The 19510-nt window shown below is 42.1% G+C and overlaps 1 protein-coding gene across 1 annotated transcript; it reads right to left on the bottom strand.

Annotated features, from left to right (window-relative positions):
• Positions 1–239: 239 nt before the first annotated feature.
• Positions 240–19355, bottom strand: PSMB1 (proteasome 20S subunit beta 1). The gene is made up of 7 exons (XM_060029599.2): positions 19320–19355; positions 17955–18265; positions 13636–13743; positions 10707–10788; positions 8187–8316; positions 1577–1683; positions 240–527 (listed from the first exon to the last, which is right to left on the bottom strand). The coding sequence occupies exons 1-7, from the start codon at positions 19338–19340 to the stop codon at positions 342–344; spliced, it is 945 nt and encodes a 314-aa protein (XP_059885582.2). The 5' UTR covers positions 19341–19355; the 3' UTR covers positions 240–341.
• Positions 19356–19510: the final 155 nt, after the last annotated feature.

Raw genomic sequence — 19510 nt, 5'->3', positions numbered from 1 at the left:
GCTGGGTGGACTAAATAAATTCCAAACACTCTCCATAAGATGGGCTGACCTACCATAAGACGATAAGCTGATCAAAACGGTGAACTTTCCCAGATGGATGAAAGCTAAAAGATTTTGTATCCTTAAAATACAAAAATAGCTCTGGATGACAGAAAAATACAGGAAGAATGAAGAAAACGAAAGGAAAAAGAAACCCTACTTCCTAGTTCTGTCCTGGAAGAAAACAAGTCATAACAAAATAAGTGCTCAGGGTTTTATTCTTTAATAAAACAGATCAGTCCAACAGTTCCAAGGTACAAACTTAATCAGTTTTGAACTAATCAAGGACAACGGCACAGAACTCAGTCCTTCCGCAGAGGCACAGTCTCCTCCCTGATGCCCTCCTTGGTCACGATGCAGATCCTCAGTGCGTCCCCAGTGTACACGTCCCTCTCGGCAGCAGAAATGAAGACATCTTTCACAAGCCGCATGGCTCTGTCCAAGGACAGTGGGACATGCTCCACATTCTGCATGTTCTTAAAACCAACCTGGTGGGACAGAAACCTTGGATGAGGCATCATGTGACCATACAAAGGCAGTCCAGTCTCCCCCAAAGCTTTCACACGTCTCAGGGTTCAACATGAGTACATCACACAGACGTCAAATGTCCCTCAACTGAAATATTTCCAGACCTGGCTGAATTACACATACCTAACACCTGACCAATATCCACTGAGACAAAGGCCCTGCTCTTGAGAAGCACACAGCAGAGGCGTGAACATATGTAAGCAAACTATCGTTACAGAATCTACTGAAACTAAGAAGAAAATAGAGCCAGGAGAGCCCCAAGCTGTCCTAACTAAATCTCCTGGGAGAAGAAAAGAAAGGCTTCAGCAGAAAATACATCTAAGTAGAGGAGTGCTAAAGGATAAACGAGTTCAAGGATGGAGTAACACTGCAGATGGAGGCTGTGGTATCTCCAAAGGGATGGAGATGGGAAGGCACATCACTTCAAGATCTGAGTGGAATATGGAGTGACAGGAGATGAGGCAGATAAGCAACAAGCAGAAGTAACTACATACTACGTAACGAATTTTAGACAAGCAAGGAGGATGAAGTAGGGAAGTAAGCTTGGAGGCAAAAAGGATGTTGGAAATAAACACAATGACCCAGGCAAGATGCCACGCAAGCCTGAATGCAGCCAGCAGTGACAGAAGAGGGGGCAAGTTAAACGTATACTTGGAAATTAGAATACAAAACGAGGTGACACAGAAACGGTGAGACTGGGGCAGAAATGCATTTTCATGATTGCAGGTAAAAATGGCAGGAGGAGAACCAAAAACATGGACCAACCACTGTAGACAGAAGCGCCTTCCAAGCCGTGAGAACAGGGAAGAAGCTGGAGCCGTGGAAGGGAGGGGCGGCAGGAGAACCAGTGGAACAGAGACAAGAAGGCTGGGTGGGGCAAATCAGCCCAGCAAACTCAGCAGCGAACTACAAGAAAGCGCTGACTTCCGCACTCCCCCAAGCTGGTGAAGAGAATGCAGGGGAGGCACTTTGTGTTAATGCCACCGCCCCCTGGACGCAGTCTTATTACCTGGTTGTCAAGCAGGGGCTGCAGCATGGCACTGGCTGAGCCTCCAGCCTTGAAGGAGTCTCTCTGGTAGGAACCCACCGGATCAAAGCTGTACACAGCTCCCTTCCCTTAAAGAAGAAAACAGTCTCCATAAGGATGCATCTTGACCACATTCCCAAATCGTGGTAAAATAAATCTACTCAAAATGTGATACAAAATGGACTATCAACTTGGCTAAAATTTCAGAAGAAGTGCAGTCTGCCTTTCCCCTCCCCTCCCCTCAGAATGCAATCGGAGGCCCACCTGCCCACTCCTGTCCACTAAGGCGTTTGCCCCCAGGAGCGTCATGCTCTCTTCCAAGCTACCATCACCGATTACCACGCCGTGGCTCCCACTATGTATGTGGTCTCACAGGTTCACTAGTTAACAATCACAGGTCCTGCTCTAAGTTCTGCACCAAACTCCTCACAACATTCCTAAAAATCTAACTGGTGTAGTTGCAGTATAGACACAAGTGTAAGATTTTCCTGGTGCTAAATGTGAGAAGCATGAAAAATTTACTGTGTACTTGTAAACTAATAGTAAGCACACTCTTTAGCATCAGCACCATAAAAAAATCAATTTAATTAAGAAGAAATTCCAGGGACTTCCCTGGAATTCTCTGGCGCAATGGTTAAGAATCTGCCTGCCAATGCAGGGGACATGGGTTCAATCCCTGCTCCAGGAAGATCCCACATGCCGCAGAGCAACTAAGCCTGAGTGCCACAACTACTGAGCCTGCGCACTAGAGCCTGCGAGCCACAATTACTGGAGCCTGCGAGCCACAATTACTGAAGCCCACGTGCCTAGAGCCCGTGCTCCGCCACAAGAGAAGCCACTGCAATGAGAAGCCCGCGCACCACAACAAAGAGTAGCCCCCGCTCGCCGCAACTAGAGAAAAAGTACGTACCCTATGACCCAATAATAATTTCACTTACAGAATTAAGATTTACCTACAAGTAATGCTTACATAAACACACAAAGCAATATGTACAAGATCATTTCTGTATCTCTTACAGAGCAAAAATTTACAAGCAACCAACTCCATTAGCAGAAAATGGTATATGTCAACATAGCCATGTGCAGACTACGAAGAGGAGGACAGGTCTGTGGGACACATCCATGGGACAATGTAAAATAAGGAGCTCTGTGCTATGTAGAGTACAGTCCTATTTTTGTTTAAAGGCATTAAGTAAACTGTACACACATTTACATATACACACAAAAACATATGGAAAGATTAATAAGTAAACTGTAGTTATTCATCTTTGTGGGATTACAGACAAGAAAAGAAGGGAATCACTTTATATGCTCTGGTATTGAGTTTATTACAAAGAATACATGTCACTAATTTTTAAAAAGGCCTTTTAAAACAACTGTGTTCTAAGTGTGAGAAATCACGGATCATTTATAAGGTATGACTTAAAAGTGACACAACTGATTTTTAAAACACATTATGCCATAACTGAAACACTCCAGTAGTTACCCTGGGAGATGTGAGATAAGGACAATCTTCTTACTACCATGGACAACTGCCAACATTAGCTGTGTGTATTTTTCCCACCGCAGAATTACGGAGATATAACCCTAACCCTAACCCGGCTGAGGAGGCAGCACCTGAAAGAACCTGGAGAAGTGCTCTGCTGGGAGCAGGCTTAGAACAAGAAACAAGGTCACAGCAAGCAAGGCCACTAACTTCAACACATAAAGAAGCGCTATGAGGTATAAAGCCAAAAGAACAACTGTATCGCTCATGAGGCCAATAGGCCACAAGTAAAATGAGGCTCAAAAGAGTTACCCAAGGGTAAACCAATCTCAGAAAACCACACACACAGCTTTGAGGAAAACAAAAGAGTAGAATATACCCAAGACCACAGCTTCAAAGACTCCCTTAGAAAAAGCAAGAGACACCTGTAACATGAGTGCAGAAGGCCTGAATCTTGGCTGTAAGTATAAAGTGATTTCCCTCATCAAAATAATTCTTAAAAAGTGCGATGATTTCAAAGTAAAAAATAAAATAAAACCAGACAAGTCCTAGAAAAAAACACAGGTAAACCTTTGATGGGGAAGGCGTTTCTAACAAAGTTAAGACACTCAATACCATAAAGAAAAGACTGACAGATTTGTATGAAAGTCAGGAACTTCTGTATAGCTCAAGACACATCCCAAAAGGTCAGAGACCAAGAACGCTCGTGCACGGCATCTGCCACACACGTTACACAGGGTTAACACAGTTGTTCTTATAAATCAGTAAGAAAAGACTGACCTGCGAATAAGGGAATAAGCAAAGATTAACACATGGGTCAGTCTCCAAAGAAATGCAAAGGGCAATAAACACGAAGACACCCAACCTCTATAAACAAAAAATACATATAAATTAAAACAACAAAGTATTTACTAGGCAAAGACCTAGAATGTGTCAAAATTCTGAGACTGGTTAGGATGCAAAAACAGAACCAAAAAAACCCAAAACAAAAGAAGGTACTCACACCCCTGCTGGTGGAGTGCAGGAGGACTGTTTCTGAAGGGCACGCCCATGGTGTCAGCAGGATGCAAACATATAGATATTCTCTGACCCAGAAGCTCGACTTCTAGGAATTTTTTCCAGGGAGATAAGCTGGGTCGGAGAAATACACAAAATTGTATGTACAGGAGTTGTCATATTGTTTATATTAAGAAAACTGGAAGCAACCTAAATAATCCTCAGAGGACTGGTGGGGAAACTATGGTGCCGCCCTAGCCCATATGTCAGCCTGGAATCAGTATGCATGCCCTTATCCACCAGCATAAAGCTACCTCAGTGATAATACATCCACTGGACAGTCCCAGAAACACGTATAAACTACATCCTACTTATGTAGTGTACAAGCACGTATGCACACCAAGATGTCTAAAAGCATGTTCGCTATAAGTTGAATAGTAATTATCTCTAGGGACAGGCGTTGGGGGATTACTACTTTTATCTTTGTATCTTCCAGTACTATTTGACTTCTGTAAGCATTATTGTTTTCATTACAGAAAAACTAAAGCCCTCATTAACTTGGGGAAAATTTTTTACAAGAGGGCATGATTGCAGCTGGAGAGGTAAGGGCACAGAGGTCAAAGTAGATAGCTGTCGACTGTGTGCTAGAGTCAGCTGCTGACCCAGTGTCCTGAGGGTCTCCATAGGAACAGAGCCCCACTTCCACCAACACAAAAGACAGGAAATAAAATCTCAAAACAGGGACTTCCCTGGTGGCTCAGTGGTTAAGAATCCGCCTGCCAATGCAGGGGACACGGGTTCGATCCCTGGTCCGGGAAGATCCCACATGCCGTGGAGCAGCTAAGCCCGTGCGCCACAACTACTGAGCCTGCGCTCTAGAGCCCACAAGCCACAGCTACTGAAGCCCACGCACCTACAGCCCATGCTCCGCCACAAGAGAAGACAACGCAATGAGAAGCCCGCACACCGCAACCAAGAGTAGCCCCCGCTCGCCGCAACTAGAGAAAGCCTGCACACAACAACAAAGACCCAACGCAGCCAAAAAAAAAAAAAAAAGTCTCAAAACTTCAGCAGAGGCTCTGGACTTGGAGGCACCGGGCCTTACCATAGACAGGGCGAAAGGCAGGTACAAAAACAGAAGTGTTAAATGGAGAGCTGATGTGCTCCTTCAGTGCAGACCTTTATGACCAGATTTTGATTATCAATCTTCAGCACAAATGGACGGCCAAAATTCAAAAGAAATTTGAAGGAAGCCTCCAATGTAGAAGGCAGCAGCCAAAAATAAACAAGATGAAGAAAGCAATCTGAGGGCTTCCCTGGTGGCACAGTAAAGAATCTGCCTGCCAATGAAGGGTACAGGGGTTCAATCCCTGGCCCGGGAAGATTTCTTCCCACACGCCGTGGAGCAACTAAACCCGTGCGCCACCACTACTGAGCCTGCGCTCTAGAGCCCGCGAGCCACAACTACTGAGCCCGAGTGCTACAGCTACTGAAGCCTGCACGCCTAGAGCTCGTGCTCCACAACAAGAGAAGCCACAACAAGAAGCCCACGCACCACAATGAAGAGCAGGCCTCCAAAAAAAAAAAAAAAGAGCAGGGCCCCGCTCGCCGCAACTAGAGAAAGCCCACGCTCAGCAGCGAAGACCCAATGCAGCCAAAAATAAAAATAAATAAATAAAAATTTAAAAAAGGAATAAATTGTCTCAGTGGGTGTATACATATTCCAAACTTATCAAATAATGCATTAAAAAAAAGCAATTGGGGCTTCTCTGGTGGCACAGTGGTTGAGAGTCCGCCTGCCGATGCAGGGGACATGGGTTCGTGCCCCGGTCTGGGAAGATCCCACACGCCGCGGAGCGGCTGGGCCCGTGAGCCATGGCTGCTGAGCCTGTGCGTCCGGAGCCTGTGCTCCGCAACGGGAGAGGCCACAGCAGTGAGAGGCCCGCGTACCGCAAAAAAAAAAAAAAAAAGCAGCTGGAGAAAATGCAGAGAACACAAGAAAACTTCAAAGAAGTACAAAAAAAATCTAGCAGTAACAGGACACTTAAAATAAAAATAAAGGAGCTAACAAAGAAGAAAAAGCTCTTGGAAATTAATGATGGCAAAAATAGAAAGCTCAGTAAAGAATGAGGCATTGAAGTTGAGGAAATTTTCAGAGCAGAACAAAAAAATAAACAGGTGGACAACATGCAGGGGAAAAAATGAGGAACTATGGATCATAACCCAGGTGGCTGTGGAGGAGGCAGGGTTGGGAGAGGAGGAGAACAGTAGAGGAGACAAAATAAATGAGCCAAGACTCTGGGCGAGGAGCCTCGCTGGAACCTTTCAGAACACCAGGATAAAGAAAAGACTCAAAAAACAAGGACTCAAAAAGGTCTCCTGATTCCTTTCTTCAGAAATTTCTCTAGAGATGCACACCACCAAACAAGGAAATAAACCAAGAAAGAGGAAAGCACGGGTGAGAGAGCTGAAGGCTGTCCTGGGAAACAGAAAAAGGCGGCAAAGGACTGCTTTACTACACACACAAATTCCTCTAAGGAATAAAACCAAATCAAACCAGACAAGATTAGAGGGGGGAAAAAAGGTTAGAAATGCCTGAGAATACCACCAAAGCAAGCGAGTGTAATCTGGAAATCAAAGAAGAGGGCTGTGAAGTCAAGCAGATCCAAGCCTTAGCTCTGCCCACACACGAGCTCAGCACACACGAGGTTTCTCCAATCAGTCTGATGCTCAGAAAAACTCAAAGGACGTTGTCTGGCCTGCTGAAATTCAATGGTAGCTATTATTAACATTGCTAAAATCTGAATTTATTAACCTGACATTCAAGTCAGACATAATTGAAGTCAAAAAAGGCACCAGAAGTGTCCAGCATGCTGGGTAAGGCAAGCTAACCTGTGGCTAGAATTTAATTACCCAGGTTAAGTGTAATTAATTTCTATGTACCATTTCTGTGCTTTATATTTTCTCTTAGTTTTCAAGCAAGTTTGAAAGCCTGAAAAAACTGTGTCAACCTAATTTGTCTACGTATAAACCATGGTAGGTAAAATGATCAGAATGCTCCCAGAGGTCACATACAGGGGCAGAGGTGAGAGAGAGAGCGAGGGAGAACAAAGAAAAAACCCATGGAACAGGAACGGACAGGAGTAAAAACGAGAGGAGATGAGAAGAACCTGACTCCATCCTACCCAGAAACCTTCCCTCTCAGAAAGATAGACTGTTTCAATGATACCCAAGACATTCCTGTAACTTCTTTACACTGGACTACTCTAAAAGGCAGCACAGATCTGTCCTGGGAGACTGTATTTGATTTCTGGAAGCAACTAAAAGTCAATTCAAATCAGACCTGGTGAAAAACACTGCTGCCCTTTGATCCATGCTTTGGATCAAAAACAGCATGGAAATGTCAAGTAACAATGCTGATTTTCACTGGCCCTCCTGGTATGACTCTGACAGAAAATCCAAGAGGGATTTTAAAAATTATCCAAAAATACTGGTGGAAATGCACTTCTTTAACACATTACTTTCATAAAAACCTTTTGAGGTACGTTTGTCGTACTTAGAATCATACCTAGGTCAAGCTTCTCCAAGTCAGGTTTCTTTCTGTAAGATTAAAATGCTAAATATACTATCAAATTCATGCAAGATCTTGAGAAAATAGTGAAACAACTGACTGCCCAACATTCACTTAATACACCACTTGCTGTGTGTCTCTGGATAATCATTGATTTCCCTTTTAGCTTCAGTTTCTTTCTTTCTTTCCTTTTTTTTTTTTGGCGGTACGCAGGCCTCTCCCTGTTGTGGCCTCTCCCGTTGCGGAGCACAGGCTCCGGACGTGCAGGCTCAGTGGCCATGGCTCACGGGCCCAGCCGCTCTGCAGCATGTGGGATCTTCCCGGACCGGGGCATGAACCCTTGTCCCCTGCATCGGCAGGTGGACTCTCAACCACTGCGCCACCAGGGAAGCCCCAGCTTCAGTTTCTTCACTGCTTTAATTATGAGAAAATGAAGTTGCTGGGCAAGAGGGTATCCGGTTCTTTTCAACTCTGGTTTGAAACACACACACATCTAAGAAATGCCACCCCATTCATCACCCAGAAAGAAAACATCCTACCTTCTTCATCGAGTCCCCCGATGATGTTGTACACATAGTAGGGGAAAAAGCGCCTAGAATACAGGATTGTAGACAGCATTGCAGCAATCGCCCCTGTCGTCATGGCCTTATTATTGGAATGTTTGTACATCTGCAATTATTAACAAAAATAACAGGCATGTAGAGGCAGAATATATTAAAGACTAGAACAATGAACAGTAAATTGAAAAGAATGAAAGCCTATCTTGGTGAAATGGGAAAGGATACCTGTTTCTTTCATGATCAAACAACACAATACTACTAAAATAAAATACTTTATTATGTCCTATCATTTTTGGGGGCTACAAACACTTCTATCGGAAAGAATGCTAAGTTTGCCCTCAGCTCTCTGGTTTAAAGACTACTTCCCACGCCATCCTTATCCCAGGCACTGCTAACTCAAGAGCAATATATACAAACAGAGCATATGAGGCGACCTGGAGAGGATGTTCCAAATCCAGCTCTCCACCCTGCAAACAGACAGTGGTCAGGAAGTCCATGGGCCAAATTCAGACACCACTTGTTTCTATAAAGTTTTATTGGAACACAGGCTCGTTCATTCATTACATATTGTCTGTCTGCTTTTGCACAAGGGCAGAGTTGAACAGTTGCCACAGAAACCAAATGGCTCATAAAGCTGAAGATATCTGCTATGCTAACTCCTGATCAGACTCAGACGTAAGTCCGTCTCTTTGCAGAGTAGGTACCTGTGAGGTGCGAGGGCAGCGCCCTTACTGTGTGTGAATACAGTGCAGTGGTCTTGACCCTTAGAGCATCTACCATGGAGAACAGAAGTATCCCAAACAGCATCTTATACAGTGACTGCCAATCTCAGATTTACTACATCCTTAGGAATCCCAAATTATCCAATAAAAGAAATTTAAGTTCACCAGTTTGTCAGCTACATAGCAAACACCTCTAAAGAGACACCTAAGAAGTACTATAAAATCAAACAATGACAAATACTGAAGAAAGATGAGAAATGAGCTACTTGGATAAATCAGTGTACAGAAACATTTTTTCCACGGTTATAAAGAAAATTCTTCATTTCAAAACCGAGCACCAACATTTATTCACCTCACCATTTACACAATAATATATGAAAGAAAAATTTCAAGGACTGTACACTGAGTTGAACTCACTGTTGCTTGTTTTATTTTATTAACAACTCTCCATGTCATGTTTATTTTTGTCCTCTAAATGCCATTTATAAAATATGCATTAGGAATCATACAAATACATCAATAAATATGTCACTAAAGCTTTCAATATAAATAGATTTTAAATAAATGTTAACAATTGATAAATAGTAAATGAAATCATTTCTACACATTCAAAGAGCAAGTATCAGTTAAACAAATTCATTACATACTCCAGTGACATCACACATAATCTTAAGGGTTATCACAAATAGGCAAAACAGAATGCGACCAACCCGGCTCACTTTTTCATGTACCAGCTGGACTTAACCAACTACTAAATTAAAAATTACGACACGTAGCCTACAAAATTAAATAAGAATATTAACAGCATATAATATTGACACTGTAAATATCAGCAGTTTAAAAAATGTCAGCAGGCTGTAACTGATTAAGAAACAGAGCTACACTTCTGAATGTTGACATATGGTGACTGAGAATCCTACTCCAACCCTATACTGTTATCAACTAAGAAGAGAGTAGTTACTGGTTATTATTACAGATAAAATCCATTTTAGCACAGTCCAAATTACACCTATCCTATTCTCCCTGAAACTACTAGCAGCAAACACTGCTAATACGCACAGGCGATGATCAAAATCCAGACGGCCCTCTGCTTTCATCAAGTCAGCATTCCTTTGTTCTTTATGCCTCCCCAGCTTCCACAAAAGACATGCAGGCAATGTCAGCCCTTTAAAAACTGTAAAACAGGTTAGTCTGTCTCGTTCTCTTACTTCTTCCGAATACCACCCTTTTCGTCTCTTCCACCCTCATCCACCTTGCATCAAATCTCCTTCCTCAGCTAGCTATCAACTAAAGCCTGTTGAGGGGCAGGTAACAATGGCGCAGGTTGTGCCTCTGGTCCAAACAGCTGGTTTGTTCCTTCTTCTCCTGCTCTTGCTAACAGTGCAGTGCTATATAGAGAGCATGTCAGCTGGCGGTGCTCCAGACCAAGCTTCGGTCTAAAAGCTTGCCTCCTCTGCAGAAATTGATTTGTTTCATTTCTGAGGGAAGAGTGTCTTCAGAAGAAACCCCTCCCAGTCTGCCTCAAAAAACGTAGAGAATCCTTTACTTTATACCGTACATATATTTTAACAAAAGGAACTTGCTGTAGTTTCACATTGTGCTACTTTGATGATGCTGCATTAACACCATCATTTCATTTCCAGGATAGGTTAGTTTCACCTGCTAGACGTCTAGCTCTTCTGCAGCTATTCTGAGCAAGTCATGATGTATATGCTTAAAAGAACCTAAAGGACTGTTATTAGTTTTCAATAGTGCAGACATATACAAAGGCATCTACCTTTAGTCTTGCTTCAATAATCTTTGTCAGGGTAAGACAGTCTCCATGAAAACCGCTACATCCAATGACTGTTTTGTCTGTTCTGTAAAAAAAAACCACATTTCGGGAAACTAAGTTGGTTTGACAGTAGAGGAAGACATGTCTTGGGTAATTTTAAACTGAAAACTCCCATTCCCATTATTCACCAAATGGTAATGGGACAACTATTTAGTTAGCTCTTTTTGGGGGGAGGCGGGGGGGTTGGGAGGTCCTGTATCCCAACATCTCACTCAAAAGAATAAATGAAACTATGAATGGACTAAGGAAAATATGACTGAATTTTTTTACAACCTTAGGTTGAGTTGTGAGCAGCTAGTTTAGCTCACAACTCAAGCCAATTTACATATGATACAACCCAATGTTCACACAGAAAAAGCTTTACAAATTTTATTACATAAAAAATTAAAACTTCTATAAAAATACAATGAACAAAGTTTTAAAAAAGAACCAAGAGCGCCGTTGCCCAGGTTCAATCCCTGGTCGGGGAACTGAGATCCCATAAGCCACTCGGCACAGCCAAAAAGAAAAAAAAAAAGAACTAAGGAAATGTATTTGTAGTACATACAACCAAAGTCTAATTTTAATTTCCTTATTCTACAAAGGGTTCCTAAAAATACGAAAAGCATTAACGGCACAATGGCTCATGGGGATGTAATACACAGCATGGTGACTACAGTTCATAAGCCTGTGTTGCGTATTTAAAAGTTGCTAAGAGAGTAGATCTTACAAGTTCTCACCACAGGGAAACAAATGTCGTAACTATGTGTGGTAACAGATATTAACCAGACTAATTGTGATCATTTTGCAATATATACAAATACAGAATCATTATGTTGTATACCTGAAACTATTATATGTCAATTATACCTCAATTAAAAAAAAACACAATGGAAAGATGGGTAACTTATATGAAAGTCACATAAAAAGAGACATAAGTCACCATAAACATATAAAAGAACCTCCATGCCAATCAGAAATTCAAATCTAAATAAGAGATGATTTCAATCTATTAGACTAATAATGCCTAATGCTGGTGATGTTGTGGGAAATGTGTACTCTCAGATACTGGCAAAGAGGATACACTGATGCAAGTTTTTAGAAGGCTCGTTTGACAGTATCTAGTAGAAATTTAAATGCACACCATTCTCACTCAATAATTCCACTGCCAGAAATTCATCCAGTCAATATACTTATGCAAGTTTGCAAAGATATACTCTGGGTTCACTTGTGTGTAAGTATACGTATTATTTTAATGGCTCTCCAAAACAAAACAAACAAAAACAACCCAAATGCCCACCAGAGGGAAACTGGTAAAATCTTGGTACATCTATGTCTCAAAAATTAATTCCCAAGTCTTGACATGTATAAGGAAACACAAACCAATCTCATCAAGAGATGATCAGCAGAGGCCACATGATACCCTTCCTTTCAGAAATATAAGAATGACTCATACAAAACATACGTGTCCAGCTGGGGAGACCACTGGCACCTCCAGGGGCACCACCAGCATTTCCTGATCCACCCCTATACCCAACCTCACTGCACTGAGCCTAAGACCCCCAGTATACCATAAGGCTTCACTGCCTATACTACTAAGAAGAGTTGACAGTACCAAGAGGGTAGGACAAAATCTGAGCTTCAAAATGCTTTTGCCAAATATCCAGGTACATAAATGAAGAGGCGTTTTTATGCAAAGAATAAAGAGGAAATGTAAGTCTCAAACAGGTGGGGAAGAGGCAGACTTGGCTCTAGGTCAGCCCCAAAGGGCATGGGATCAGAGGCACGCAGGCAATTCAACTGCATGTATGGTCTAGTGCAAAACATGCGTGACAGGAACACATTAACGTTCTGTCTCTATATACCTGAAGAATTTCATTAAAAAAAAAATGGGTATTCACTTAGGCAGCACACAAACTAAAACAGAACATTATAAAGATGAGCAGAATCTTACACAAGGATAATATATATAAAATTACGTATTTAAATTTTATTTATGACGTTACTACTTTCAAATTATAAAAGTTACAACTTAGAAGAAAAAATTATAGCATGGGTACAGTACAAATCAGAGAAGAGAAAGGGGTATCAAAAGAGAAGTGGACAGAAAGGGAACTGGGAAGATGAAGACAAGCTTACTGTTCTTTAGGTTAAGATGTGGGCTAGCTCATGCCCTGCAGCACCGCAAGGCCCACCCAAAGGACCCGAACCTCATCAGTCCACTCCTGCTACAATTCAAGGTTAAGACCATCTCGTGGACTAACGTAGGCATAACCACCACTTTTAACTGTGTCTAAAAATGTTAAATACAAACCACTGCTAACATGCAAGATGCATTTAGGTAACTTACGCAGACTTTCTTCCCCTGTACACATGCCTTTATTTTCTTATGTTTTAGAAAAAATATAAGCACCCCATTAAAACCGTGAACGATGGCTACAACTGCTTACCATATGGTTAAATTGAATGTTTCAGGTTATCTTCTTTTTTAAGGTGCAGATTAGAAAAAAATTCAACGTATTAATGGATGCATAGAAGGATGAAAGTATGTATGATAAAGTAATAATAATAAAATACTGATAAGATCTAGGTGATAGTATATGAGTGTTCACTACAAAATTATCCTACCTTTGTCGTATATTTGAAATTTTTCATAAGATGTTGAAGTAAAAAATATTTAAGTTACCAAAAACACTGTTGGTACCTAGATATGGCAAATATCATGAAGACTACATACTGAATTATTAGAAAACAATTTCCTAACAAAAATGCAAGCTAAGCTCCAAACAGGCAATTAAAAAATTCATGAAACAAGTCATTTAGAAGTTAAATCTCCTGCAGTATTAAATCATCACAAGATGCTGAGAATATGTCCTTAGAAATATTTACTTACAATTTGTAACATTTGGGGCTGTCCCGTGTGTGAATTGAAAACCCCTCACTCAATCGGGTGTCAGAAGCAACAATTGAAAAATCTTCTCCAGCAATTGCCAATACAGTACTGAGGGGAAAAGAAAGACAAAAGAGAAAATTAATGAATTCTTCTGGATGGTAATAACACCTTTCCCAAAATGAGAATGCTCCACAGCATATAGTGGGATAAAATATACTAGATGTAAGCAAGTGCAGGATTCAGATGGAAGAGGAAAGATAAGGGGAAAGGATCCCTGGGCTACAAGTCATCTGGGAAAAAAATATTAAGTACTTCGTAAAAAACACAAGCCTCAATCAGAGCAAAGGTTCCTTAGCAGAAGGTAACAGAAACAAATCACTAAATTATCACCGTCATCAAAAAATTAACATCTACCGATACTGTAAAACAGCCAAAGGCCATGGCCCTGCCCGCCGGGGGGTGGGAGGGCAGTTAGGTGTAGACAGTGGCGCTACAACACAAGCTATCTGAGCTCAGAGAAGAGAGGATTAGTGTTTTTCTTTTCTTTTTAAAAATTTATTTTTTCTGTTTTTTAAAAATTTATATTCTCTTGCACATAAAAGTCATAAGCACGTATGTATAAATATATATATATTTGCTCATTTTAAGAACCTATCCCACTGTTTATTTTTTAAATTTATTTTTTTATACAGCAGGTTCTTATTAGTCAACCATTTTATACACATCAGTGTATACATGTCAATCCCAATCTCCCAATTCATCACACCACCCCCCCCACCCCCGTAAAATTATTTTTGTATTTTTTATTTTTTGGCCACGCCAAGCGGCATGTGGGATCTTAGTTCCCTCACCAGGGAACTAAGATGGAACCCCTGCCCCCTGCATTGGAAGTGCACAGTCTTAACCACTGGACCTCCAGGGAAGTCCAAAGGCTTAATGTTTTTCATTTCTTTATATCCAAGTCTTTATATTATGTCTTGCACTCAGGAAGACACCCAAATATCTGTTGGAAAATGGACCAACAAAGAACAAACTTTTCCCTTTGTGGCTGTGTGGCTCATGCTAGCAGTTTAGTGGAGGTCTAGAGCATGAGCCCTAAAAGCAGACCGTCTGGGTTCTAAGTCTGGCTCTCCTGCTTAGCAGGTAATGAGATGGTGGGTAAGTTGCTTAACTTCTCAAGGCCTCAATGTCCTCATATGCGTATCAGAGATCATAACAGTAGCTACCTTATTTGGGTGTTAGAGGATTAAATGAGTTAATAATTGTTAACCCCTCATACCAGTGCCTGACACATAACTGGTCCTCCAGTAAAGTGTTAGCTATGATCCTTGTGGCGTAAGCATGAGGCAGCAGAGTATGATCACTGAGAACCTGGGCTCTGGAGTTACCCGAAACCCGCCCCTGCCACTTAACAGCTCTGTGACCTTGGACAAATCATCCAAGTTCAAGGTGATGATATCAGCAGCTGCTGTGTTAAAGGGTGGCTGTGAGAATTAGACATGACCCACATAAAACACCTGCACTGTGCCTCACAGAACATAAGCGCTCAGAAAACTTAGGCCATTATTCTTACCGAGGTGGGATGGCACTAAAACTCTGAAGTACAAAAGGATGGTATTGCACATAACATGAACACTGAATAAAGGAAAACTGGTATAATTCAAATAAAACATTCAAACAACTTATTCAGGTGTCCCTTTTTGTGTATACAAGTGAAGTGGCATAAGGCTTATGTGATGGACAGATCCAACAGCAGAAAATCTCACATGGAAAAGCACAGATCTAGGAATTTTTGTGAGGAATCAAAGGTTATACGAGCAGAATGAGAAAAGTTCCTTTTGCAAAGTGGAATTTTAAGAAGACTACTGTGACAATAACACTATATGTGAAATTAGGATGGAAACTCTTTCAATAAGACTAATGCAGTAGGAAGGTAGCAACGTGAACAGGAAGAAACAGGTATATCCAAAAAACATAAACACACGAACTGTACAGGTTTTTGTAATTACCAAAATGTGTTAGACGCTGGAAGAGCCAATTTTGACATCCAAGATTTTAAACTCTGACAAGCAGCATGATGGCCTAATTATAAGCCGTGTAAATGAGAAGTGATTGAGAGGAATAATTAGTTTGCTTTTTGCTTTCTTTTTTGCGGTACGCGGGCCTCTCACTGCCATGGCCTCTCCCGTTGTGGAGCACGGGCTCCGGAAGCGCAGGCCCAGTGGCCATGGCTCACGGGCCCAGCCACTCCGCGGCATGTGGGATCCTCCCAGACCGGGGCACGAACCCGTGTCCCCTGCATTGGCAGGCGGACTCCCAACCACTGCGCCACCAGGGAAGCCCTACTTTTTGTTTTAATATCTTAAGTTATGGTGAAAGCAGAAAATCCAGGTGGAAAGTTGAATTTAAGAAGCCAGAATCGAGGGGCTCATGAAAGGTAGAACTGGAGAAACAGATCTGGGAATATCTTCCCATAAACGAAACATGTGAGACTACTCAGTGACAAATGTGAAGGCTAATCAATTGGGGTTTAACCACATTTAGTGAGAATAGAGAAAGACATAGGACTAAGTCTTATTTTGTAGAAGCAAAGGCTGCCCAAGAGCCAGCAGGAATAAATATTAAAGAAAAAGAACGAAGACTGAGAAAAGGTAATTCAATAATGAGAAAAGCCATAGCAACTAACTTTAGGGCAGTAACTGGATTACAAAGGTTAAAAAGTGAGTAATGAACACTGAATACCTTGTAAGTCTTATATAGAATCTGCAACTGCCTCGTGAAATGGGTCTATTAACGCATTTTGCGGTATAACTACTTCATTAGCTGTCATAGGAGATATTTAGAAGTGCAATAGTAAAAGCACACATGAACTCCATGGCAACACAGCTATGGATTCAAATCCTGCGGCTCAACTTCACACCAGCTCTGTGCCTAAAAAAATTTAACTTCTGCGCTTCCCTGGTGGCGCCGTGGTTGAGAATCTGCCTGCCGATGCAGGGGACACGGGTTCGAGCCCTGGTCTGGGAAGATCCCACATGCCGCGGAGCAGCTGGGCCCCTGAGCCACAACTACTGAGCCTGTGCGTCTGGAGCCTGTGCTCCGCAACAAGAGAGGCTGCAACAGTGAGAGGCCCGCGCACCGCAATGAAGAGTGGCTCCCACTCGCCACAACTAGAGAAAGCCCTCGCACAGAAACGAAGACCCAACACAGCCATAAATAAATAAATTTTTAAAAAAACAAAAAAAAATTAACTTCTAAGGGCCCAGGCTCATTTGTAAAATTGAGGCATATACCATCTAACACTCAGTCACCATAAGGATTAAAAAAGATAACTGCTTTCAGTTTACAAAATGCTTCTCTTTTGATTCTCCCCTCGCCAAAATATGAGTAGCTAAGAAAGACAAGGAAATCTGGGTTCAAGAAGTTGAGGGGTACCCAAAGACCACAATTCTCTTTAGTGGCAGAAACAAGGCTAAAATCATAGCCTTCCACCCTGTTTGCAACATACCGCGAAAATCTGCATTAAAATTTCAAATCCATAAGGACCTGATTAATTAACCTGGTTGCCTTAAAGGACCATCTGTTTGTTCCAATTGGGTGGGGATATTTTAAAGTACAAAGTTTGGTCGGTAAACTATAATCAGTGCTTAAATATACAGCTCTTCATTGTTAGGAGTCCTCAACAGAGTGTTTTTCCATAACCCTGATTCTTTTAGTGTACTATCAAGGAAAAGTATTATTTAAGGTAAAAATGGTAACTAAAAAAAAAAGACAACTTGAATGCAACACGCAAGAATACAATATTCAAAGGTCCCCCTTCTGAGTATTTTTTTTCCTTAACTTAACGCTAACCCTTAAAAATAAACGCTTATCTATGAAACTAAGTCTGGCCGACTAATCCTACCCGCTATTTAAAATAACAGAAAATGATGAAGTAGTTTCATTTAGCTACAGACACAACTACATCTAACGACACGGCCAATCAATCCTAACTCTTTCATCTCAGATGCTCAACCTGCCCCTTGCCTGCTGGCGCGAGAAACACGTTCAGATAGTAACGAACGGTTAGGTCCATTTTTAAACCTCTTCCAGAGCAGAGCCCAGATATCAATTTCTACCTCCCGTCCACGCAAACCTGCCCGTCCACATCGAGACCCAGTGACCGGCCTGTACGGTGAAGCCCTGAGGAACAAGATCGAACCGAGCAACCACGGAGAGGGAGGCCTGCGGCTGGCGGGGCAAAGCCGGGTAGCCATGCCGACAGCCTTAGGCAGGGACATGGGGGGAGAAAGAGGAAGCGGCGGCTCTCCGGGCTTTACCCTCCGTTGAAAGCGTAGGGCGAAAAGCGCAGCTGCAAAGGGCCCGGGGCGCTGTGAGGCTCCATGGCCGGGTCTCTCCCCGGGCCCGAGTACGCGGCTACCGAGGACAACATCCCGCTGCTCCGCTCCTGCTGTCTCACGGCGAGATGGCGGCCCCTACCGGAAATGGCGCCACTTCCGGCTTCGCGGCGCTGCCTCCGGCCGCTCGGTCTCACGCCGGTCATTGGTCCTAGAGGCAAGCGTCGTAACCTTCCGGTGAGTAGCCGGTGCCCGCTCTTCCAAGAGAGCTGACAGAGAGGTAAAGGCTTTCTCTGCCAAGGAAACATTCGAAATCACTCTTGATGGATAAAAATTTTAAGGTCTGACCTTACAAAGAAATTGGCAAAACTATGGAGCAACGGAAGCTCGAAGACTCTATTGGAGCGTAAATTGGTACAGCCATATTTCGAACAGGGATTGGCATTACTCGGCATAGTTAAATACACACGCATCATGACCCAGCAGTGTCACGCAGAGGTATGTACCCTGGCCAGAAAGACGTGTAAGAATGTTCATAAAACCTTGTTCTTAACGGCCCCAAAGTAGAAATGAGCTAAATGTCCATAAACTGCAGGATGGATAAAGCAACTGAGGGATGTGTCACAGCAAAAAATTAACCTACTTCAGCTAGAGCGAAGGCACATCAACATGGATGAGTCTTCTAACGTTGAGCAAAAGAATACATACTATATACTTTAGGAGTACACAGTAAGTAGGAAGGGCCTGTGTGGCTGGGGACGGGTCGTGGTGCTGGCAGTACTGGTTGTCTTTACTTGATTTAATACCGTCTGTTAATCTGTACATGGGTTTATGTACTTCTGTATATGAATATTATATTTTACAATTTAAAAATGTTATGTAAAAAAGCAGACAAGCAGCTGGCTAATATAGAATGGACTGTCTGATATATACATGCAATTCTGGAAGCAGAGAAGATTTTTGAAAAGTACTTTTTTAATTAAAACTTTCCCCATACTTAAACAAAGGATTTTCTTTGATGGTTATGGACAGAGAAGTATTGTACTTATTCAGGTACTGGCCTGGATAGAAGAATTCTGTAAAACATTTCCTATCCTTAAGGAGCTCACAACCTCATTGATTATATGAAGTACAAAGGAAAGCATTACAACATGTAATTATGCCTAAATGAGCCATAGGAGAGGTACTCTGGGGTCCAACTACCTATAGTCTCTTTGTGACCAATGTAAAAATACTGTATAAGATGGTAGCAGCAGAATTAAAATATAATCGAATTTGTAAACCAGGTGTGTTTTTTGTTTGTTTGTTTTATCATTCTACATGTTTGAGAATAGCTAACATGCTTACCATGTGCCAGGCGCTGTTCATGCATTTCCTTAATCCATCTCACAGTCCTTAGAGGACACGTGCTATTATTACTCCATCCTACAGACGAAGAAACTGAGGCGGAGAGGTCTGGTAACTTGCTAAATGTCACATCGCTAGTCGGTTTAAGCAGTCAACATTTAAAAATCAGTCTTGCCTACTACATCCAGCAA

The sequence above is a fragment of the Delphinus delphis genome, chromosome 14, assembly GCF_949987515.2.
Source record: "Delphinus delphis chromosome 14, mDelDel1.2, whole genome shotgun sequence".
NCBI classification, from domain to species: domain Eukaryota; kingdom Metazoa; phylum Chordata; class Mammalia; order Artiodactyla; family Delphinidae; genus Delphinus; species Delphinus delphis.
Note: the sequence above shows the minus strand (reverse complement) of the source record. Positions and strands in the feature narration are given on the sequence as shown.

What these genes read in the sequence shown, in the direction of transcription:
- PSMB1 (XM_060029599.2), bottom strand. Translation starts at nt 19,340, where the DNA reads ATGAACAGCGCCTGGCACATG. An exon ending in CCCTACGCTTTCAACGGAGG is followed by an intron (nt 13,744 to 17,954) that starts GTAAAGCCCGGA and finishes TTTTCCCCTCAG; the next exon opens with TACTGTATTGGCAATTGCTG. An exon ending in TTATTGAAGCAAGACTAAAG is followed by an intron (nt 8,317 to 10,706) that starts GTAGATGCCTTT and finishes TAATAATTGCAG; the next exon opens with ATGTACAAACATTCCAATAA.